A 25,068-nucleotide genomic window follows, 5' to 3' on the forward strand; every position below is an offset into this window, starting at 1 on the left:
ACTTTAGATTAACTAAAAGCCCAAAGGCAGTTAACAGAAGCTGACAGAAGAAGTGGTTTGCTAGTTGATTTTTGCTGCTGCTGTTGGTGTATTCTTGTTTGTAGAGCATGCTAGTGCAGCACTTAACTTAGAGATGGATTTTTATTTGTGGAGCAGATGGGAGAATAATTATTAAGTAAGTAAAATCAGCACAGATTCATTTACCATTCAAAAACTGTCTAACAACTAAGGCAACTTTATAAAAGTTATAGGAATACACTATGTCCTTAGTAAAGGAAATTCCACTGGCAATAAAGACACATACAATGATTCTGTACAGAATGTTAGGCTACTACAAAAGGTCAGCTACAACAGTAAAGGTCATTGGTAGAATGGTACCACCGTAGTATAACTGTCCTATTTTGACACACCAATGGTACCACAGTACTATAATTGTCCTATTTTGACTCACTAATGGTACCACAGTACATTAAAGTGGAACTGAAGAGATGTCTCGTTAATTTTTAATTTCACACTCAACCACGCACTTCATCAATTTCTAATTCAATGATTTCTATTCACATTTTCAACCAATGATATATATTATGCTGGATCGCCTTTCACAGATTTGACCTTTTAAATACATGTACTAAGATTATGATCACTTCAGACATGAAACATACTACAGTACCTTAGGGCATTCATGCAGAACTCAGGCACTGAAGGGTTGTTGAGAAGGGCTTCAGTGACTTTATATTCGGCTTGTTATATCCCCCAATGTACTAATCTGACAAGACTACCTCCCTCCCCCTTAACACCTGTAGACCTCTACATGCAATTATGCAACACTTGCACTAGATTTTACTAAGCTCGAGCGATTTAGTCAGTTAAATTGGTCCAACCCCAAAAAGCTCAGGCAGAGCGTAATATAATAAAGAGCAATCAGCTTCTGAATTCTTCAGGTTTGAACGAGACTGTGACACCAGGGATTCCATTCTTAATGAGAAAGCCTCAGAGCTTCATTCTCTTTACATTCTTATTCCAGTCAGAACCGCCAAATAACAGAAGCTATATTCTGCATGTATGCTCTGCAATTAACAAGCATCCCAGCTCACATAAATGTCAGCTGCAATATTCACGTAATTAGACCTCTAAGCAGTGAACTAAAATGAACTGCTAGAGGAAAACACTTCAGCTCTCTCTCATGTTATCTTGGTGCTGAGCCGAGTGTGGCTTGATACTCTGAATTGAATAAATAGTGGTCATTTAGTGGACTAGGTGGCACAGCAGCATCATTTACTAGCCTCACAGTCCGGTCCCAAGTGAAATTATTTTGGTGGTCTCAACGTAGTCCACAAAACCACCTCTAAACGGGCTGTTTTAGATTGAATGGCAGGGGTACTCAGGTCAGGATTGAGGTGCCGAGCTGTGAGGGGAAGCTCTCATGCCACCACCCTCCTGTTATTCTCCCATAGTAAAAGCATAGCAACATGAATTAAAGCATATGGAAAGCATGGTAAAGCATAGGCAAGCACTGGAAAGCCCAGAGAGGCCTGGTAAAGCATAGGCACACATTGGAAAGCCCAGAGAAGTATGGTAAAGCATAGGCAAGCATTGGAAAGCCGAGAGAGGCCTGGTAAAGCATAGGCAAGCATTGAAAAGCCCAGGAGAGGTATGGAAAAGCATATTAAAAAACATAGTAAACCATGATGAACTGTGGTAAATGCATAGTATAGCCATGGCAAAAGCACAGGAATGTATGCCATGTTTTAAACCAGGTTTAAACACAAACAATAGTGTACAACTCGCACAGAAACACCCTGTATTATTATATTATTGTTATAGTGTAGGATACACATACATACACCCCTTATTATTATATAGTGTATGATTTGCACAGGAACACCCTGTATCATTATAGTGTAGGATACACACACAAACACCCTGTATCATTATAGTGTAGGATTCACACAGAAACACCCTGTATCATTATAGTGTAGGATACACACACAAACACCCTGTATTATTATATTATTATAGTGTAGGATTCACACAGAAACACCCTGTATTATTATATTATTGTTATAGTGTAGGATACACATACATACACCCCTTATTATTATATAGTGTATGATTCGCACAGGAACACCCTGTATCATTATAGTGTAGGATACACACACAAACACCCTGTATCATTATAGTGTAGGATTCACACAGAAACACCCTGTATCATTATAGTGTAGGATACACACACAAACACCCTGTATTATTATATTATTATAGTGTAGGATTCACACAGAAACACCCTGTATTATTATTAGGGTTCATCTGATTGTCCTTATTTTATGCAAGCAGTGCACACACAGCCTTACTGCATTCCAGTGCTGATCCTAGTGGAATGCATTGACACTTCGCATTTGTATTCAACACACAGCTAAAGTACAGCCATAAATCAAGCCTGCACATAGAAAATTGAATTGAGAAGATTGCAAGCCATTGAACCCTGTAAACAAATAATAAAATAAATATTAATTCAATATTGTGGCACTACGCTGTCAGGAAATCAATGTTCCTCATTTTCTTGAAGCATTGTTGTAATTGGTGTCTCTCTTTACCAAACCAGCAAGCTTACTTGTTGCTACACACACTATGGTGGCTTTATATGTCAATTCCAGTTGTACTGTCCCATGGACCCGTGACACGGATTAGTATTGACACTTCTTCATTTGACTATTTCTTTAAAAAAATGTACAGAAAACATTCCACTTTTATAGCGCTTTTTTCATAAAAAAACAAAACCGCTAAACCACTAATAACAAATTATTTCACAAGAAACAGCTGTAAGCACTTGAAACAAGAGTCTTCATTCAAAAGAAGGAACACCGGGGAGTTTGGATCTTCTAAAGCAGCTGAGATACCAGCAGGCAATTCTTCACCAAGTAGCTATGCTTCTTCAAGGGAAATATAGATGTGTTTACAACCAGCTACGCAAATGCCACAGTGGTGTATTTAAACTGTTCAGGAAGAAAAAGAAGTAGAATGGGTCAGCTTGTTCTAACCCTTTGAGATCAACAGTGTAAAGCTGTAGGTCCTGATTGGACGATTGCTCTGCTAAGGTGGGTCGTGAAATATGATTGACATCCCACATGAGTCACAACAGCAGCTTGAAGGTAAAATATCCAGGTTAAATATTCATATAAAATCAAGAGTTTATCAGAATATAGCCAGCATTACATGAAGCTGTGTGAACTGTAGAATATGGGGTTGTTGTAACAATTTAAGAAGTCACAAATTCCACCTAGGGAATGCCCATCAGGTGTGCCGATCACTGCACCAGCTGACATCACAAAGCAGTTCCGCAGTATTACCTGCGCAGCGGAGCCAGGTAACAGTGTAGTTACTTAAAGTCCTCCTGTTGTCATTCTCCACTGACTTCTCTACAAACAAACATGCCCTGTGTGAAGTACAACTGACAGACAGAACGCTCATCTAAGACACCTGCCAAGCGTCAGGAAGTAAAAAGAATTACTTTGGCAAGTCGTTTTTGGCACATCATTTCTAATGTTTTCAGATTGTTCGAGCCTCCGGGTTTGGATAGAAACCTTCACCACCGCTCCTATTAAAACTGCAGATGAGTATATTTCAGTCACATTAAGGCTTCAAAAGCAGCTGCATGGGACAAAAGCACAGTCTTTGTCTGGAGTGTTAACAACCCCTTTAACTCCCAACTGGAGATAACAAGTCGGGACCGGTCACGCTTCAGCTGATGGCAGGAGATCAAAGTAGGAAGCAGCTATTAAAACACTTTCTACTGAATCTTACTTTGTTTGGATAGCACAGCTATTTTTACTTTTCTCCCGTGGAACAATGAGATGTCTGTGTCTAGAAAAAGCTACGGGATGACATCTGGAGTGAAAAAGACGCTGATTCACACTGCTTCGGTTCACTCAAATATTTCATGTGTTGTGAACTAAATATCAGTTTCTGGTTGACTGCAGTACATCTGCATGAGGATTGAAAGTGCGCTCTGGTAGCAGGTCTCATTAATTTTGTCAAAATGGCCTGGAGGGCCATTATAACACTGAAGGATGTAGACAACAAGGTTTCAGTTTCATTAAAATGTATTCGCTGAGGGATAGTACCTGTCTTTGAGTAGTCATTGCCAGTATTATCTGGTGTAAGACATTTTACAGCTCAGTTGATTTGCAATTTCCCATGGTATTGCATGAAGAATGATTCCCTTTTGCTAAGCAGCCTAACAAACTGAATTACACTAAAGATTACTGCTTGTGCTGGTTTCACACTTGTAATCATTAGCTATTGCAATCTGCAATGACTGAAAGAGGGGAGAAAAAAAACACCACCTACACACTAAACTTTAAAATATAAAATAACCATTTCCCTGGCCTTTGTTTAAGAGGCCAGCTAAATAAAACTTAAAAGATGTGACTTTGTTTTTGTGATCGGTTGATTTAATTTGATTCTGTTCACATATATATTCATTTCTGTAAGTGCATCTAATGCCCGTATTTGCTTGTGTCACTATCAGAACTACCCTTGAAGAGCCACTGTTCCAGACAGACGGTGTGCGAGTCCTGTGAACAGGACGAATGATCATCAATGGAAACGGAATGTGGACAGAACTATGTTATCACAAGCAAGGTTAAGTAAGGACATAATGGGTTACATACAGTAGCACTGTAGCAGCAGATGTTACACCTAAGGGAATGCAATTATGTCTATTTGCCAGGGTGGAAGCTCCTGCTGATTGTGCAAAGTTCTGTATTTTTTAAATCCATAATTTCCTTTGCATATCTGTAAATTCTGCTGTTTTTTTTTTCCTTTTGCCACAGCAGATTGTCCTGCTTCCCTGTGGATGTTTGGATGAGAAACCAGGCATGCAGATGGATTTCTCTGGGACAGCTACAGTACATTTCTGGTGGTCCTAGCATCCTTTTTATAAATCCTACCTTTCAAAAGGAATCAACAACTATCATCAAAGAATCATAAATTAATATTAATAACAATAATAATAATAATAATAATAATAATAATAATAATAATAATATTTAATTGTTAATAATAATAATAATAATAATAATAATAACAACAACAATAATAATAATAGTACTAGTCATACTAGTAGTATTGGGTATAAATAATAATGGCATTAGTATTATCATTAATAACAACAACAACAACAACATAGTATTTAATTGTGAGAAATAAGTCCCAAGAACCCTGAAATGAAATGGTAGTCTTATATATACACTGAATATTATTTGATATAATACATGGTAACAGAATAAAAAAAGACAGGGATGAACTGAAGAACTGGAAGTCCGAGAACTGAACGAACAGTAAAAGTATTCAGTTCAAAACCGTACAGGATAATAAGGCAGCATTATTTGGTGGTATATATATATATATATATTATACTAGTTAAATGTTACCAGCCCAGTCAGGCCTGTGGTGCTACCAGCCACACTGCGATCTCTACCAGCCCCAGGCCACCGGGCCATGGTTAATGTCGAACCCTGGCAAAGTGTTTAACCAAAAGCACATCCCTATAATGCACAGTGCAATTTATCACAAAGCTAAGCAAATATTTTCAACAATGGCAGCTGGCACTGAGCTAAAACAATTATGCAGCATTTGCAATGTAAATTATAGAACACTGCAGTTATAATATCATTGGTTACTAAACCCCAAGCCAGAAGTCATCTAACATTCTTCCATTTGTGTCAATTACCTAAACATTACATTGGCAATCGTACCTTATACAGGTCAGGCCATTACAGTTCACCAACAGTTATCCTGGAGATGAATCGGTGGCTTTGCCAGCTATTTAAAATATTCATAAGCATCCCTCTGTTTCGGATGATCTCTGTGGCACTGAGGATTAATGGGTTTGCTTTTCTTTCCTTGCTACCTTTATTATTACACTACTCAGTGCAGTATCCAAAATGCACTGAGCTCTCCACACTACAACCTTACTGAAAGATTAGGGGAATACCTTTGGATACGTTTATATTCCCAGCGTATTACCCCAGTAGAATCATGAGCAGACCATGGCATTGCCAGCAATGCAACTCAACTGATTGGGAACAAATACTGCACAGTGGTTCTGATACGACATGGGCACTCGTGTGCTATCATTGCTATGTCAAAACATAGCAATGATACATTCTCTTTAACATATAAAAAACGATTTAAAAAGAAGAACAGGGTAACGCCCCGACTAGCAGTAGACATGCCGCTGTACTGCTTTTGCTTTAAAGTCTAGTATGTATCTCTGGCACTACAAAAATCTACTGTGGTTACCATTGATCTGCCACGTAATTAAATGCACAAGCTTTGCTACATTTACACTTTCACAGCTTTTGCTCCAATTGAACAACCTTAACCAACATCAGCAGACATGTTTAATTATCAATCAATTAATTGCTCCTTAGAATATGTCTATATCAAAGTGGCATACCAAGCCTGACAGACCAAAACCAATTCAAGTCTATCAGCTTGGCACTTCCAGGATATTAATGACCAGAAGATTAATTGCTGCTTAGCTTCAAGTACAGAAATCACCAGGTGTGAGTTTTCACATCCCAAATCTGTTTTTTAAACTTCATAGCAACATGAGAAGCAAAATCAAAAAAAGGATATAGAGAATCGTCTGCTTTACCCTTTGGTCGGTTAAGTTATAAAACCATAATAATACAAATAATATGATTACAGGCTTAACTTCTTTATGCAATGAAGTGCACCAATTTGTGTGAAATGAAAATAAAACTGCCAATGATTGCTAAATTGTATGCCCTTATTCCATATGCATGTTGGTAATATTTAAAATAAAACACTATTTGTCATTTTCATATGGTTACACTATTGCATATTTATTGACTATTTATTAAAATGTAATTGAACTTCAATACATGGGGAATTGGATATCAGTTAAATGCTTATTTATGAAATTAAAAATATTACCAAGATATTTAGTAAGCAAGCAGAGAACGCAGTGTGTGAGTGTTGTGGCAATGTGCCCCGCCCCTGTGTGCATTTGTGTGTTATGTGTTGCGTGTTGCGTGTGTAAATGTCGGTGTATAGTCATTGGTACACGGGATATAAAACGGGTCTGTGTTTCACGTGTGATTTAAAATGTAGATTTGTATTTAGGCACGAGGAAGGCACAAATCACTTCACGTGCTGGTTAAATGTAATATGTGAGCACGGGGTTGCACAGAATTAATTCACGTGCTGGGATTCAAGTGAATAATTAATTAGTAATTGAATCCCAGCACAACAGTATATATAGATGCACATTTCTTTCAATCGGGGTTGGGTGTTCGGAGAGTGGAGAACGGGAGAGAGAGAAGGAGAAAATAAAACAAAGTAACGTAATTAGATAGAAGTGTTTTCACTCACCGTGTTTGTTCGTCTGTCTGTTTAAGTGTAGTACGTTTTGTTTGTCTTTTTATTTTGGCGTATAGTGCCGTGTCCCGTGTTTTGTGTTAAAACCTTTTATTTTCTGTTCTGTTTATTTATTAAATGCTGAGCGAAAGCATTCGCTCAGCTCCACCAAACCACACCTCTCTGTCTGTTTATTTCCTGCTTCTGGTCTGACGCCACCCACTCCGGCCGTCTTTGTGACACGTGGTGTCCTGCGTGGGATCTACAGCGCCTCCAGGACTCAGGCCAGAGCAGGAACCGCATTTTTGGATTAAAAAAAAAAAAAAAAAAAAAAAATGGCAGAAGACACCATCAAACTGCGGGACTGGGTCCTGGAAAATGCTGGGCTGGAGGGCCAGTCTATACCCATAGCCATCCGGATCCTGTGGCTGATGGACAAGGAGAGATGGGAGGCGTATGAGAGGAAACACACCCCAAACACCTTGGAGGAAGGTTTGGAGGGTCCTCAGCTACCTAGAGGCAGCTGTAACCACAACAGCAGCCCAGGTAGCAGGTCCACCAGCAGAGGAAGAATGCCTGCTGTCCCCGTCTCCACCAGCAGAGGAAGAATGCCTGCTGGTTTTGCCTCCACAGCCCAAGTGGGAGGAGCCAGAGCGTCCACAGCCCAAGTGGGAGGAGCCCGAACGTCCTACGCCTGAGTGGGAGGAGCCCGAACGTCCTACGCCTGAGTGGGAGGAGCCCGAACGTCCTACGCCTGAGTGGGAGGAGCCCGAACGTCCTACGCCTGAGTGGGAGGAGCCCGAACGTCCTACGCCTGAGTGGGAGGAGCCCGAACGTCCTACGCCTGAGTGGGAGGAGCCCGAACGTCCTACGCCTGAGTGGGAGGAGCCCGAGCGTCCTACGCCTGAGTGGGGGGAGTCGGTGCGTCCTACGCCTGAGCGGGGGGAGTCGGTGCGTCCACAGCCCAAAAGGGAGGAGTCGGTGCATCCACAGCCCAAAAGGGAGGAGTCGGTGCGTCCACAGCCCAAAAGGGAGGAGTCGGTGCGTCCACAGCCCGAAGAGAGGGAAGTCGGGGCTTCCACAGCCCTAGGACCCAAGCTGCCAGCAGAGGGAGAATACCTGCTGGTTCCACCTCCACCAGCAGAAGAACAATGCCTGCTGTCCCCATCTACACCAGCAGAGGAACAAGGCCTGCTGTCCCAGTGTCCACCAGCAGAGGAAGCATGCCTGTTGGTTCACCTGCTGCTGCCGTCCCAAGAGCCAGAAGGGGAGGAGTTACAGGCTCAACCCCCTGAATTTTTCTGGGGGGGAGAAGGGCAGGATGCTGGTGTCCCCCAGCAGCCTCTATTTATGCTGCTGAAGGGAGCACGGCGCACACCAGCCCAGCCGCCACAGCAGAGGGAGCCAGCACCGCCACAGCCTCCCTCTGAGTGGCCAGCATCAGCCCCATCGCCACTGCCTCCACCACAGTCCCCTGCAAGAGCGGGAGAGCCACACCAGTCCCCTGCAAGAGAGGCAGAGCTGCACCAGTCCCCTGCAACAGTAGGAGACTACACGCTGCTCCCACCTCCATCGCCAGGAGACTACACGCTGCTCCCACCTCCACCGCTTCCGCCACTAGGAGCAGAGCAGCAGGGGCTGCCTCTGCCTCCACCACTGCCAGGAGCAGAGGAGCAGGAGCTGCCTCTGCCTCAGCCACCGCCAGGAGCAGAGCAGCAGGAGCTGCCTCTGCCTCCGCCACCGCCCGGAGCAGAAGAGCAGGAGCTGCCTCTGTCTCCGTCACCTCCACCAGCAGAGGGTGAATACCTGCTGGTTCTGCCTTCATTGTCGTGGGAGGACTGCTTGCCCCTCCCACCTCCACCAGCAGAGGGTGAATGCCTGCTGGTTCCGCCTTCCCCAACATGGGAGGACTGCTTGCTGCTTCCACCTCCACCACAAGAGGAGCTGCAGCTGAGTTTCGCACCGCCCAAGGATGCCAGCCTCGCTTTGCCCAAGGATGCTTGCCTTGCATCGCCTGAGGCTGCCTGGTGCTCCGCATCGCCTGGGGCTGCATGTTGCTCTGCATCACCTGGGGCTGTCTGTTGCTCCGCATCGCAGCAGGAAGTACTGTGGCCGGAACCCCACCAAGGGGAGCTGCCGGCCACGAAGACGGGGGAGGAGGTCTGGAGACCACCAACCCCAGCAGCAGTTTCGCTGCCGGAGGGCAGCAGTGTAGAGTAGTGGTTAGGGCTCTGGACTCGTGACCGGAGGGTTGTGGGTTCAATCCCCAGTGGTGGACACTGCTGTTGTACCCTTGAGCAAGGTACTTTACCTAGATTGCTCCAGTATAAACCCAACTGTATAAATGTGTAATTGTATGTAAAATAATGTGATATCTGCATAATGTGAAATAATGTATAATGTGATACCTTGTAACAATTGTAAGTCGCCCTGGATAAGGGCGTCTGCTAAGAAATAAATAATAATAATAATAAAGATCGTGGGGGAGGTCAGGAGACCTGCTCCCACTGCAGCAGTTTCGCTGCAGGCGTTCTTGTGGCCGGAGCCCCACAGGAGGGAGCTACCAGCTACGAAGAAAGGGGGAGAAGTCAGGAGACCAGCATCCCCCGCAGCAATTTCGCTGCAGGCGTGGACCAGCAGGCTGTCAGCCGTGCCACTACCGGCAGGGGTGCTGACAGCATGGCCAGCCATGGGCCCACTGAAGCCTCCCTTCCCAGCCCGAGACTTTGTCCTGGACTGCTGGGTTTTTAAGGGGGGAGGTGGCTGTTGAGGCCATGTGTGCTGCGCACAAGGGGGGGTATATGTGGCAATGTGCCCCGCCCCTGTGTGCATTTGTGTGTTGTGTGTTGCGTGTTGCGTGTGTAAATGTCGGTGTATAGTCATTGGTACACGGGATATAAACGGGTCTGTGTTTCACGTGTGATTTAAAATGTAGATTTGTATTTAGGCACGAGGAGGGCACAAATCACTTCACATGCTGGTTAAATGTAATATGTGAGCACGGGGTTGCACAGAATTAATTCACATGCTGCGATTCAAGTGAATAATTAATTAGTAATTGAATCCCAGCACAACAGTATATATAGATGCACATTTCTTTCACTTGGGGTTGGGTGTTCGGTGAGTGGAGAACGGGAGAGAGAGAAGGAGAAAATAAAACAAAGTAACGTAATTAGATAGAAGTGTTTTCACTCACCGTGTTTGTTCGTCTGTCTGTTTAAGTGTAGTACGTTTTGTTTGTCTTTTTATTTTGGCGTATAGTGCCGTGTGCCGTGTTTTGTGTTAAAACCTTTTATTTTCTGTTCTGTTTATTTATTAAATGCTGAGCGAAAGCATTCGCTCAGCTCCACCAAACCACACCTCTCTGTCTGTTTATTTCCTGCTTCTGGTCTGGCGCCACCCACTCCGGCCGTCTTTGTGACAGTGTGCAATATATATATATATATATATATATATAGACAGACACACACACACACACACACACACACACACACACACAGTATTAAAGTATATAAATAGTTTGGTTTATTTAAATTTAAGTTAAAATCCCATCCCTGCAAAAACATGTTTGAAATGTTGCCATTCCCCAAATTGGTTAATGATTGATAAAGAAGAAAAGTAATTGATCTGAACTGATAACTCACTATTTTAATAATTAGCTGTAACGTTTTCTGTCTTCAGATAGCATGTTAGAAATAGCAAGGTAGACTGATGTCAATGCTGTATATGTATATATTGACGTGCTCTAACAGGTACCGGTCTCTTAACTAGAGCAGCCCTGGCACACTCCACATCCTCTTTGCACACTATGACGTCAGCCTGAGTGCTGCTCTGAAAATCTTGAGGATCAAATCAATCAAACATATGTAAATGAGCTGCCAGTTGTCAGTTGCCAGTGCAGCAGGTAGTCACGACGACTAAGAATCTCAGTGTTTGCCTGTGAGAATGGGTCTGAATTTTCCCTTCATGCAGTGTGTTTCACGGTTGCCTATTGGGGAGTTCAATACCTTCTTTGTGATAAGGCGAGTGTTCGCATGTCACTTAAAGAACTTACTTGAACACATAGTCTTTTTTGGGGGGGTACCCTTTTCTTTCTTTTTCACTTTCTTCTCAATCTTAAACCTTCTAGGTGTCACCTGGTTAAATAAGATTGATCAAAAGTATCCAAACAGCGGAGGACCGAAACACTGCCATTGTTTAAAACAATGAAAGAAGGTAGTCAACATGAAATTGTATCATTGGAAGCCCTATTTTAACATTTAAACAGTGGCTGTATTTAGATAAACTAAATAGACCCCTTATCATTAAAATGTTCAAATAAAATACATTTACCTGTAAATTTTATATCTGGTCGTAAATCCTTGACGAAATCTTTCCACAAAGGATAAATAACCCCGAGAGTGGTGGAAAGGCCCCCGGTCGGAAATGAGCCAATCAAATTGCTTGGAGACATGGTGCTCGGCAGTGGATGGGTCCTGGCGGGAACACTGTACTGTTATATGGTCCCATATAAACAGGAAGTAGATGACCTCAATAAACCTCCAGTTCATGCTTTTCTTTCAGCCGCTCTCTGTTCATTCTTGCTCCATTCTGTGGAGACCTGCACAAGGGAAAGGGAAAACATGAGTCAGTGGAGTCTCCTTATTCTGCTAGAAGCAAGGAATGATTAATAATTAATCACATTTGCATTGGTCGGACATCCGAGAAATATGCACTCCAAACCGAGGCTGGGGTGAAAATACGCCTGTTGTTGCTATGTTTACAATGGGAAACTGTGCTGTGTTCAGCATATTTGTGCAATAAATTGCCCAAACAATGTGAAGCAGTTGGTTGTACTAACCACAATCTGATGAAGGGAAACAATTTATTACACCGTTTTCCAAAGGACAAACTACGAAAGAAAAAGCGGATGATACCTTAAAGAAGCTCAGGAGAGACGGGTCCAAATGGCAGCCATTTGCAGAATCCAGGATTTCTATTATAAAAATGATAATTTCTATAGATCTAGGATACATACCTATTGGCACTATCGCTATCATTTATTACCTAGGAAACATAGGATGAATCACTCTTTTGCTAGTATGAACTAGACTAGGTATTATTAAGTAGGCCTTTCAGGACAAGTTTACATATATTTCTTATAATCATCATCATCATCATAATTTATGTGTGCAGAGATACACTGATGGACTGACTATTACTGACAAATGTCTGCAATAATAATAATAATAATAATAATAATCCATCCTTTACATCTTTACAGGATGAATATACTGTATATGGGGAGGGGGGGGGGGGGGGGGTTGATCCAAACATCGGCTGGGAGCTTGTAGGGGCAGTAATCGATGTTTGCAGCTGATAATTTAGCTGCATATCGTTCTTTTGCAACATGACATAGCAGTACATCAGCAAAACTCCCACAGGCTATAATGTAAGAACACCCACTATGTCCACTCCAGCCGCTGGTTGGCTAAGCGGAAGTGACGCGGCACCGACCATGTGAATTGGCAAAAGGACTACAAGACTAAACAGGACTATGGGAGTTGTAGTCTTTATTGAAGGTTATCCCAATTGCCAAGGTTCCAGGAACTGCCACAATGCCAGAAGTGTCCACAAATAAAGTGAATGAAACCCAGCGGGTTCTGAGCTTCCACTGTGGGAATATGCTGTTGTACAGTTTATTTTGCTTTTCAATTTGAATTACTTTTTGAGCAAAACGGAGTTTAAAATTAAATAAGAAATTCTTAGTTTAGCTCGAGATTTATTGATTAACTGGGCTGAAGAAATCTAAAAAATGTATTTTAAAATCAGCCTTGCGTTAAGGAAATTAGGTTTAGGACATATTTAAAACAGAAGACATTCCAGATACTCCCGTACATTTGTTAATGAAACTACTCCAGAAGCACCCCGAGGATCGCTTGATCAGTGGATGAAATGCTCACCTGCATCTTTAAATCAGGAGTCACACATCTTGGAAAGAGCAAGAAATCAGTTAAAAGGAATAGACTAGTTCTGAATAACACAGGGATAGAATCACATGCTCCACCGGGGACAACGCTTATAGATTGAAAAGAGGGATGTGTCATGCCAAAATTGCATCATGTTTCATTAGCAGTTATGAAACATTACTAATGCTGTCTAACTGCATTAGTTTTCAAAAATAAATTGGTTCATAAAATGTGTATGAAACTCACAAATCTCAGGACAGCAGGCCAGGAGAAATTAACACATAACAATGTGGGTCAACCCACAAATTGCAGTCTTTTATACCATATGCTTATTACACTTTCTAGTTATATTTTTACAATTTCAAATCAAATAAAATGCCCTGAACCAATGCATGATTATGGTTATGCAGGGAGATTCATAATTTGCACCGCATTGTTGTTTTGCAGTTTTCAATTCTACTTAAATGCTGACGTTATTAAAAACAACCCTCCAGTGGCCAAACCGTGCGTAACAAAATGTCTCTGGCATATCATCCTCCACGTACCCTCCAATTTCAGTGATGCTCTGATAATGATGTGGGAATTTTGAATCTCTCTTTATATAGACCTTCTCAAATGCAATAACACCTATTATGAGTACCTAAAATCATGATGGTTTTACTTTAGAAGTTCCTGTATTAGAGATTCAAAGTTAGCATATTTTTGAGGGGTTAGTTTTGTTGTTAGTCACATTGTACTCTACCATTCCAGAGAGTAAAATATCCAGATGTACTGCGACTAGAAAAGGCACATATACGGATGCTAATCAAGTCAAGGGTGCTAATCAAGGGTGCTAATAATACATTTGCCTATTAACATTGTCAACTTTATGCTCTTTGCTCGTTTTTCAGATACAAGGCTGTATATAAAACGAATATTCACTGGTGTTAATAAAAGGTAAGATTGTGATTTTAAAAACATTGGTTAGCACGCTTCAGAATCGTTGTGATTTACTGAACAAATGAATCGCACTAGTGTTTTAGACAATTAAATCAGAGATCTGAACACAGCAAAGTTGTACAGTTCCATCAGATCCGCATGATGTATTTGCCATCTTTATACCATGCTGCCTGTGATCTTTCGTGGAACAGCAAGTACTAACAGATTCACGATGTATTTGCCATATTTCACACCATGCCGCCTGTGATCTTCCACGGAACAGCAAGTACTAGCAGATCCAAGCCTTTGTTAATGAACATTCAAATGGCATTTAGCCCCTTTAATATGTCAAACATAAACACAGGTGGAATCAATGGGTTGCCGTGACAGTACTATGATCAAATAAATAGTGATATGCAAGAAATAACAGGCTGTGAAGTGATTTCACTAATGAGCTAGAACACACTTACCATCTCCAGTGTTTCATATCCTAGAAGTAGTGTTTTTACTGATTTATACCCGATTCTTGGCTATTATTCAATATTACAACGTTCAAAACGTGGTTCTCTGTCACTTCACAAACACATTATCACCTGATTATGTTGGCCAATCAAAGTCTGATTATTGTGACAAGTTCTGGGCGTAGTAACTACTTGCTTGATCAAAAACGATGAAATACTTACACGAAAATATAATATTTTTAATGGATGAGGAATGGGGAGAAAACATAAATCAGTTTATGAATATTCAAAAGAAAACGAATGTTTCGAAGTATACAAAACGCAAAAATAGCAGAAGTGGGTCAGATGAGGCAGAGGATGCATAGCGTTGCAAACACTGCTGCATTGAGGTACATGTTTGCATTGACAATAAAAGAACATAGGCACAGTACAATTTGGCATATCCGACCTCCTGTGGACTGGGGTATAGGCGGATATGTGAAAAAGTCGGATTTACGAACATCTATAGAAATGACATTTACACATGCATAAATAGGTTTGTGAACAAAAACAACACTCAAACTGCTTTGAACACGGGGAAATTCTTTGCTTTAAAAGTAAGCAAACATGAAAAAGATTAATGAGGCTACAATACATTGCTAGAACACTTTCTGTTTCCATCGTGGACGCTGCACTTGTTGTCAATACCATTACTCTCATAGCCTAATTTTAATGTGTATTTATTTATTTAGAGGCGGTTAATTGATCAGGGTGGTTATGTGACGGTCAGATATGCGACGTTCCACTGTACTACTGAAAAATAAGCGACACATTAAACTAAAACAATAAAGTGAACTGAGAGACAAGCAATCCATTTATGCAGCTATTACAGACGCTTTAATAAAAAGAGAGCGCAGAATGACTGTGTTAATGAGTTTGTCAGAGCGCTGTGCTTTGCTGGACAGCCACTGTTTATTGCAGAGAGATATGTATTGATGACTTCATGTGACAGTACTGACCATCAGCTAAAACACTGCCTAATGCCAACAATCTTAATCATAAATATTTGACAGAAAATTGTGATGCTTTAGTTGGTAAAGTTATGGAACTCATTGATGGAAATGTCCAGTGTGATTTTTGACGTGTCTCCCGATGGCTTGCACCACCCAGTTCTGTCAATTTTCTTTTCTTTTTATGATTTCAAGGTGAATAAACCTGGCTTGTTTTGTGCTGATGTCATGTTCATACCTTCTGCAGATACTAGTTCTGTCAGCACAGCGATTGCCCAAACGTTCTCAAAGTACCAGGTAACTTGGGAAAATGTGGCCTCGACTTGCACAGATTCTGCTTCATCATACATGCCAGGGACATTTAATCAGAAACCAGAACTGCTATGCATCATATTCCACATGTAAAGTGTGTGTACTGAGATTAAAAACAATAGTTTTACCGATTGTATCCCTATTTTAATATTTGTAAAATAAAATTCCCGGAAATGTTTAAAGATAAGAACTGAAAATGTGGAACAGTACCTATAAAGAAAGAAGTGGCAGTGTGCCTTGTGTATGCTTATCATTGCTGTGAAACCTGATTAATTAAGTGCTCGCCAACAACACCGAATCTTTCTGGTTTCTTAAAAGAGTGGGTTTCCGAAAAATATAGCATTACACGTCCTCATGTGTTGCTACAACTGTTTAAATAACTGTATTTTTATTGTTAACATCCTGACAACTTTTTACACTTAAAACTTTAAAATGGCCGCTCTTGTGCACCGGAGTTTGAGATCTGTCCTCTAAATCATGCAGGAAGAGCGATAAAAAAAACATAAGTGCTCTGACTTTTCTGTTCCGTACCACATCATGGATTGTTATTGATGTGTTATCTGTTTGACAGTGTGGGCAATAATTCTTACACTATCAGTGCACTAGAGCGGACATTTTGAAAAGAGCTTTGAAACAGACTTTAAAGTTATGTGCAAAAAGTTGTCAGGATGTTAACAATGAAAAGAAAAATAACAGCTCCATTATTTAAACAGTTGTAGCAACACATGGGGACATGTAATGCTATTTTTTTTCGGAACCCCACTACTTACTCTTTAAGGCAGGTTTCTAATGATTCTAGATGTCACACATTCACTTGTATTTAATAACAACCTGCTCTTGTTGGTAAGAGCAGGTAGCTGTAAATACACAAACACAGATGTTCCCTAAATGACCAAAATACCATTGGGGTCACTTTATATTAATAGGGTATAGGGTTGGACAGTAATGACTATTTTTAATGGCTAAAGTGTTTCTAGGCTAAAAAAAAAGTTCACAATATTCTGATTATCTTATATTATGTTTCAACTCCTATTAAATGTGACTTCCTCTCCTTTGTGCTTGAAAATAAAAGCGTCTTAGCACTGTTCTCTCCCACAATTGAGGGGGGCTGAATGAAAATCCTTTTCTGCCCAATGTAATTACGTTTCATCTCCCCCAAACCAAGTTTCCTGCGTGTGTAACATGGAGGCGGCTGGGTACGAACTGATGACCCCACACAACGCAAGCGAGCATCTTAACCACTATGCTAAAGCGCCAGGCTCATCTGATTTCATACTTACAGAGCTTTTAACCTCATCTCATCTCACCGACAGAATCTGTACCAGCAGTATTTGGTAATCTAACGCAATGCTTCCCAGTAAATTAAAGCAGATCACTAGAAGTGATCACATGATAAACAATATATTACCAATAAACCACACATGGGTTACTATTGATAAGTACATGAACATTTTAATCTTAAGTAAAACAAAACATTTGCTAATGATTAACTTTTTTCTAGTAACAAACAAATACAGGACACCTTTCGTGGGGAACTCCCTAGATTGTACTTCTTTGTGATTTGGCCCAGTTTACAGCAGCTGAAGTATGACTTGAAGTCCATAATTGTATCATTCTTTTGATTGTTTTGTATTACGTAAATAATCATGAATAATTTACTGTCCTTTCTTTCGATTCCTCCATTCAAGGATCAAGGCACAATTTCATTGGTGAATATGAATATATTTAGGCAGCACTGAATGATGTTTCCCAGGATCTCAGCCTCCAGGTGACGGGGACGAAGGAGAAAGACCTCAACAGCAACGTGGGTGAGTCAAAGTAAGTTTGGGTACGATTTAGCCAATGGAATTGATAGCAAGTCAAGAAAAGAGGCCTAAAGAAAACAAACCAGGGAAACATTTAATAATAATGATTTTGTAATTAAATCAAACATAAAAAAGGACTGTTTATATCTTCTGCTGTATACTGGTACTGTAATTACTTTTAATCTAAGTTTTGAGCCAGCGGGACAGTGAGCCAGTATGTTATTGTTAGTCATCATTGGTCAAGAGCCCCTTGACAAATTGAGTATAGCATGGGGCAGAGAAGAAATAAACTGGGACCAGCATGTTGCCTCTAAGAGGATGATTATCCCTTTAGACTAAAAGCGCTGCCACTTTATTTCAGCTATGGGCTGCGTAAACTGCAATCCCTGTGACTAGAATGCAATGGCTTGTTTTAACAGAAGAGGAAAGACAACGGCTTAAGACTGCCAGACACAGCTTCTATTTGCACAGGCGTAACTCAAAGTGTTTCAAGGGGTGCGTAAAATAAACAATAATGGTGTCTAAACACTTGAACTCTTTATTAATCCATCTGGTGTTTTCCCTAGGGGTGAGGACTCACTTCTGAACAGTATTACATACAATTAAGATAATGGGGTCTAAATACTTGAACTCTATTACTCCATCTAGACTCACTTCTGAACATTATTAATACAATTAAAATAATCAAATGGCAGCAAAAAATCTGTTTAAATATTTTAGGGGGCTGTTTTAATAGTTTAGGTCAGTAAAATAGAACCTGTTTAGTCTAAGTTTGCTTTCCCTTGTATGCTTGTTTAATTTGGAAAGATAGTGAAATACAAATGTTCTTCTCTTGGTATCAACTTACATGGAAGTTTGTGATTCGTGAAGTTTCACTGATAAGGCCTAAGAGTTTACTTGACTGTATGTTAAGTATAATGAAGCTGTAAATGTATTGTACAATATTATAAAAGCATGCTTAACTGCAAAACTAGTGTGCATATCTACAGTTTAATACTGAAGTTTGCTCTAGTAAAGAAGTACTGAATAATGTTACATTCCCTATAGAAGGCTAGCCTGTTGGATAAAAATATAATCATAAGGCAAGTGATGATGCAAGTTCCCTGAACAAGAGTTACTAATACCACAGGCAATCTTCAGTTCTCCGAATACACCTCCCTCCAGTTTCTGAAGGACACAAAGAGAGATGGCTAGGCAATAAGAGGTCTGGAACACTCAATTATTTATACATCACTCTGAAAATTGCTCAGAAGATCACAATTATATTCTAAAATGTACCCACTACTGTTAGAAGATTGGGAATCTAAATATGTTTTAGAAGAAGAACGGAGCAAAAGACTATTATCAGTGTTTTTGTACGGACTTAAAGGAGAGCAATATATAATCATTATACAGCATTCACAGCTGGCCCTCCTGCACTATTTCTTGGGGGGAAATTACATGTAGCTAATGTAGAATGTGCAAAATAGTTAAAAAGCAGTGTCTACACAGAACTACGACAGGGCCATTGTCATAAATATCATCAGCATTGGAGCCCCAGAGGTCATTCTGGGAACACAGTTCTCTGCTCTGTGGGTGGTTGCGCTATCACTGGACAGTCACTGCTTTAACCAGAAATCTTTGTTCTACATACAGTATATATGGTTAACTATATCTATATCTCTGAATAAAGATTTACAGCAAGCATATACATATAGGATTACAGACAACACACACTTTAGGACTTTAGAACCGAAACAGGATTTTGACTGGACCTCTCTTATCTTGGGCAATCTTAACCAGGTCCTAAACCAGCATCATGTCTTGTGAACCAGCACGACCAGCTGGGAACCTGCAAACCACCAGCTCTGACCAGAATACACCAGTGATGGTCATTGCTGGAATGTTCTCTCAGGGAATAGGCAAACGTGTTGACAAGACATCTATCATTCTACATGTCTCATTAGCTTCTTTTTTATAAATCACTCTGCAAACATACACAACAAACTGTATATAGGTGCTGTAAACACAGGATACAAAATATGAACTGCCAGCAAATTTAACAACTGTACCATACCTACATAAGCTCATATCATCAGTATGGGGGATTGTAATACCTCTGTCCAAAAGGTATTAGTGCTAAAAGTTGCTATATGCATGTATTGGTTTTAATAGTGGGTCAATACATCACTCACGGGACAATACATCACCTATAAATCAACTACAACCATTCACAACTGATTTAGAGAAGGGTTCTTAGTTTAACCAAAGAGAAAAAAAACATTCCTTAAAACAGTTTTTACACTTACGAATAGGGCCCGATATCAGTAGCCTAGTTAGCATATCAATTTTAATTAATGGACTGTATATGTAGTCCTAATGCTTCACTGAACAATGTTGTTTTGAACCTTACTTCTCCTAGTATATTGAGATGTGTATCTTTTAATTGTATTCTGTACATACAACTAGTGCATATGTATAATTCAAAGACCATTCAGAGTGGAAAATGCCTTGGGCCCAATTTGCAATGTGTCACAGCTGACTTCCAAACCCTACTAATATTTGAATTGTGATATTCCAGTGAGAACCCAATGCTTTCTTGTACTCTACAGTTGATGCTGTTACAAAAGTTGGTGGGGTTCCAAATCTGTTTAGACCTGTACAGAATCTTTACAAAGCAGTTGTTGGCAGATGCAACAATTAATCAAATGATCTTTAGTGATTTTATTTATTTTGCGAGGCTCAATCAAACATTCATTAATGGATTAATCGGCATGGTGTTCTATTTGCAGCCTCACGTAGCCAGTAACATGGAGTGTTTCTTTTTCATCAAATGTATAATCTATTACTATGTCTAATAATAAACACATGCATGAGTGTTAGGAGCTGTTCATGAGCTATGTGTTTAACAGGGGCCTTACTGCTCAAACCCTGGCTCCTGACAATTTAAATACAGACTCATTCTGAAACCAAGCACTGGGTATGACACAGCAGACAGTAGAAATAAAGCAATTACCCTCTGCTCATTTCATTGCCCTGTTGTGTTAGGATTCTCTGTGAAGTTCAGCATACTAGTCATTACATTACAAGATGAAATGCCATCCTGTGTACAGTACCAATCAGGAATTAAATCAATGCAAGGTTTAAAATACACACTGGTGCACTAATGGATTGAGTTATAATGCCAGTTTACCTGAATGCATTGATTTAATGTCTCGTGAGCATCATCAGTTAGGAAGAGAATCAATTCAAGATCTTCAATGAAATCAGCAAGGCTCGTATTCTATTAGCTCTGGAAATAATCACCGACTTGGAATGCACAGTGCGTTTTGATTTATTCTATTGACCGATGGTAATAAAGTGTTGATGGTCAGTGACATTAACAAGAGGAAATATCCTCATTAGGCGATTCGTAAATTAAGGTTATAAAACTGCAGTGTGACAGAACCGCTAAAACAAACAACCTGAAGGGATTATGATCAACTACAGACCACATTTACCTTGTTTTTCCAATGCATACCGAAGTTGGACTACTTTATTCTGCAGCACACACATTGTGCAAGTGATCTCATATGACTGAATCATGTGTTGTACGGACATAATCCCGGGTGCCGTTTGCATAATCAATTCCTCATTTTTCATTCTTCAATTTTTTGGCAACTTGGTGCCATCGTTGCCTGGATGGCAGGTGTTTCATGTGGAATAGAATAGAATGTGATGACTCAACGGACCAGACTATGCTGCAGATCTTCACCCCCTCACTTCCCTGAAGGTATCATTAAGAGATGGTAACTCGTCACAATGAATCCGAGCTTGAAGACGTCTGCGAAACAAAATGTGTAAGCATTGTTATTTAAAGCAACACTTGTATTAGAAGTGACCTGATTTAACGCTCTGGTTGCAATTCAAAAGTAATTCGACTAATAGACAAACCATGGCAAACACTTCCCAATTATAATATATAATTAAGAGAATCATATATCACTAATTTCCAAGGCATAGGGCCAAAAATAAGGACCAGCAAATGATTCGACACATCCTTAATTTATAAACAAGCAGTAATGCCATAAAAAGATTGACATCCTATTGACAAGTGCCATTGAGATTGTACATGTATATATTTGCAATGTACACTTAAACCACCCCTCAATTCAACACGCTTGGGAGCCTGTGCTCAAAAGAGGCCCAGGACTGAATGGCAGGCAGATGGTGTTCAGGTCAGGAGCTCTTGCTTTCACAACTGTGAAGGGAAGCTCTTAAGAGCATGACTGCAACCACTGCCATTACCCCTCACCTTTCATAAGCTGAGGGAACACAAAGCCGCTGTGTGGCTTGGAACTGGTTTTCAGGAGTCTAGGCTTCAGGTCACTGTATGGACCTCCAGGAGAGACTTGGGGTTTGATACAGCAAAGCTGCCTTAAACTAGGTCTGCTGGAATGAGGTTTCAAGCCACTGTTCCTGAAAAATTGCCTTCATGTTCTCTCAGCAGGAAATAGTAAATATATATATATTCAGGGTCTCTGGATGGAGAGCTGCAATGTCTTGGCCGTCACCTTTTTAATCCTTTTCATTTTTCAGTACGTCTGGGCTACCTTTGACAAGTGTCATCAATTTTTACATCAGTGATGGAAATGACCATATCCCTCCTGATTGCTATCTTAGCCAAAGACAAAATGAAGAGATCAAAAGTGGAATAACCTTGTCGATTGTCATCGGAAGGATTATCATGGAAAGCTTATTGCTAGGAATCTTAACATAGAAAAAGCTTTTGCTTGAGCTCCACTAAAGCAAAGACAGCTGGCAGTGTTAGCTGTTTAATGATGTTTGACCTGGTACGGCCCCACAGGCCGTCCATATATTCCAATATACGGACGACTCAGGAAGGCCGTATATTCAACGTATACAGACGTCCTGAAGGGCCTTATTGCATTCATAATCCAGGTCAAACAGTGGATTTGAAGAAAAAAAACCACATAAATCATGTTTAGGGCAAAACAATAAAGTGTTTTTATTAAATATCATCACGCCAATAAAGTGGTCCCATTTATAACTTTGAACTACACACTAAGTTAAGCTGAGTAAATTAATTTAATTAAAACATGCAAAAGAAAGTGCATTTGTATTTTTGATATTGTGGACATTGCCATTGAAAAGATACACCAGGGGGTGGAGTTGAGATGGCACCAAGTTATTTTTTTTCCCTGTCACTGCAGACACACTGTTTGAGCAGAACAGACGGGAGAATTAAAAATAAATACAACGACATCTCGGATTTCAGTCATTTTTCAAGGGTGATGGATAATGTGCAGAAGTGTCTTTTTGTTTTTTTTCCCGTAGCGGTTACAAACCGCTAAAACTATATTATTTTAAAGTGACAAAGCATTTTTTTTGGTATCTTCTAGTTCAGGGGTTTTCAACCTTTTTTTGAAAATGTACCCCTTCTGTCTGGAGGTTTCAGCTAAAGTACCCTTTACAATTTTCACTCACTGAATGATAACACAGTAGCAATAAAAGGCAGAGTATTATAATTGTTTCCCCCGTTTATTTAATATCAAATTTTTCACAACAGTCTGGGACTGACAAACTGCTGGTTTAAGACTAAATACCAAACAGCAGGCTTCATTCTTAAAACTGAATTACATGTCTGGATGCACAGAATTAAAAGACAGTATTTAGGAATCTCTTTGAAAACACACATTTGGTTTCTATTCTGCAAAGTCATTATAAATAACACAAAATAGTCTGCACTGTAAATGTTTATCACGTTACCATTTACTTCCCCTTTCGTTTTTTTTCATTTGCAAGAAATGCATCCATTTCAAACAATACTGCTGTTAATAAAATGCAGCCGCGGTAAAAAATAAAACAAAAACCGTCAACGTATGGAGTATTGTGATTACTAATTATGTTTACCGGAGCATTTGTAGTTCTAAAAAATGCAGAAACATTTCTGAAAACAGCAAAGATCATGAGCAGCACAGAGCGTCTCCCCACAGACACAATCGCCAGACGTCTGCTTCACCTGTACATCAGAGTGGAAATCCACTCAATGGAAATCGCGCATGCGTACAGGTGGAAAATGTGGACGTGATCGATTCTGATGTGCATTAGATACAACATTGCAAAAGCTTCTTAAACGTTTAGATTCCTAGCATTAGCATTCCATAACTGATTACGGTTATTCCCAATACATCACACCTTTTCTATTTTTGGGGGGGTGCTTGTCACTTGGTTCTTAAGCTGAGTGAACACAAAGCCACTTTTTCAGGAACAGTGACTTGAAATATGGTTCCAGGAGAACGAGAAACCTAATTTGAGGCAATTTTGCTGTATCAAAACCCAAGTCTCCACTGGTGTGCCATGCTGGGACCTGAAACCCAGTTCCAAGCCACAAAGGAGCTTCGTGTTCCCTCAGCTGAAGAAAGGTGAGGGGCAATGGCAGAAGCTGTAGTCAAGCTCATATATATTATGGGATGAGCATGGAATTTTCACGTTTGGATCTTCGTTCCAAGATTTCCAAGATTTGGATATTCATTCATTTTAAAAACGTTATCAAAAGCCATTATATGTAACACTGTATAAAGTTGAAAAATATCCCAGAAGTAAGAAAGGCCTTACTATCCTTGTGTATTAACTACAAAACAAAGAAAGTAATACAGTAGTTAGATCGTGACTGATTGACTCCCTTCTTATAGATAGATAGATAGATAGATAGATAGATAGATAGATAGATAGATAGATAGATAGAGACAGACAGAGACATATAGATTAGTCATGGCAGTAAGAATCCAAGCATACAACTTTTATCTTCCAAAATAGATAGCTCTTTTATTTAGCAAACAGCAACACTCACGAGAATGCTGGTCATACCCCCCACTCACAGCAGCAGCGAAAATGGCAAGAAGCTGACAAGCAAGGGAAAGCGAACAAATAAATGTGTTTGGAGTTATAAAATGGCAAGCACTTTATGTATGAATATTCAATAAAGTAATACTATCCGCTCAAAGAGGCACCACAATCGCCTAAATCCAGGAAGTGATCTCCTGGGGTCCCATGCTGGGCTCAAGCTCAATATTTAATAGGAAGCTGAGTGAATGCCTGTAGCACAGGCCACACAAAGGACAGCCATGCTCTAAAAAAAATTAAAAAGCCAATGGCAATCTGAATGACATCATACTGTAACATAAGAGCTCTACTAAATGCAACCTTTGATCCGTACATGGATATCGACAGAGTGCAGCTGACATTAGCTGTCTGCGTTAACCTTTCA

At 40.3% G+C, this 25,068-nt stretch overlaps 1 protein-coding gene across 2 annotated transcripts in view; it reads right to left on the reverse strand.

The window, feature by feature from the left end:
* Positions 1 to 25,068, reverse strand: part of LOC117964677 (BMP/retinoic acid-inducible neural-specific protein 1) — a 138,296-nt gene that overhangs the window by 88,474 nt on the left and 24,754 nt on the right. For both annotated transcript variants that reach the window (XM_059005454.1, XM_059005455.1), the window contains exon 2: positions 11,719 to 11,986. In XM_059005454.1, the coding sequence (XP_058861437.1) occupies positions 11,719 to 11,936 (218 nt within the window). In that variant the 5' untranslated portion in view covers positions 11,937 to 11,986. The remainder of the gene's footprint in view (positions 1 to 11,718; positions 11,987 to 25,068) is intronic.

The sequence above is a fragment of the Acipenser ruthenus genome, chromosome 31 (genome assembly GCF_902713425.1).
Source record: "Acipenser ruthenus chromosome 31, fAciRut3.2 maternal haplotype, whole genome shotgun sequence".
Classification (NCBI taxonomy): domain Eukaryota; kingdom Metazoa; phylum Chordata; class Actinopteri; order Acipenseriformes; family Acipenseridae; genus Acipenser; species Acipenser ruthenus.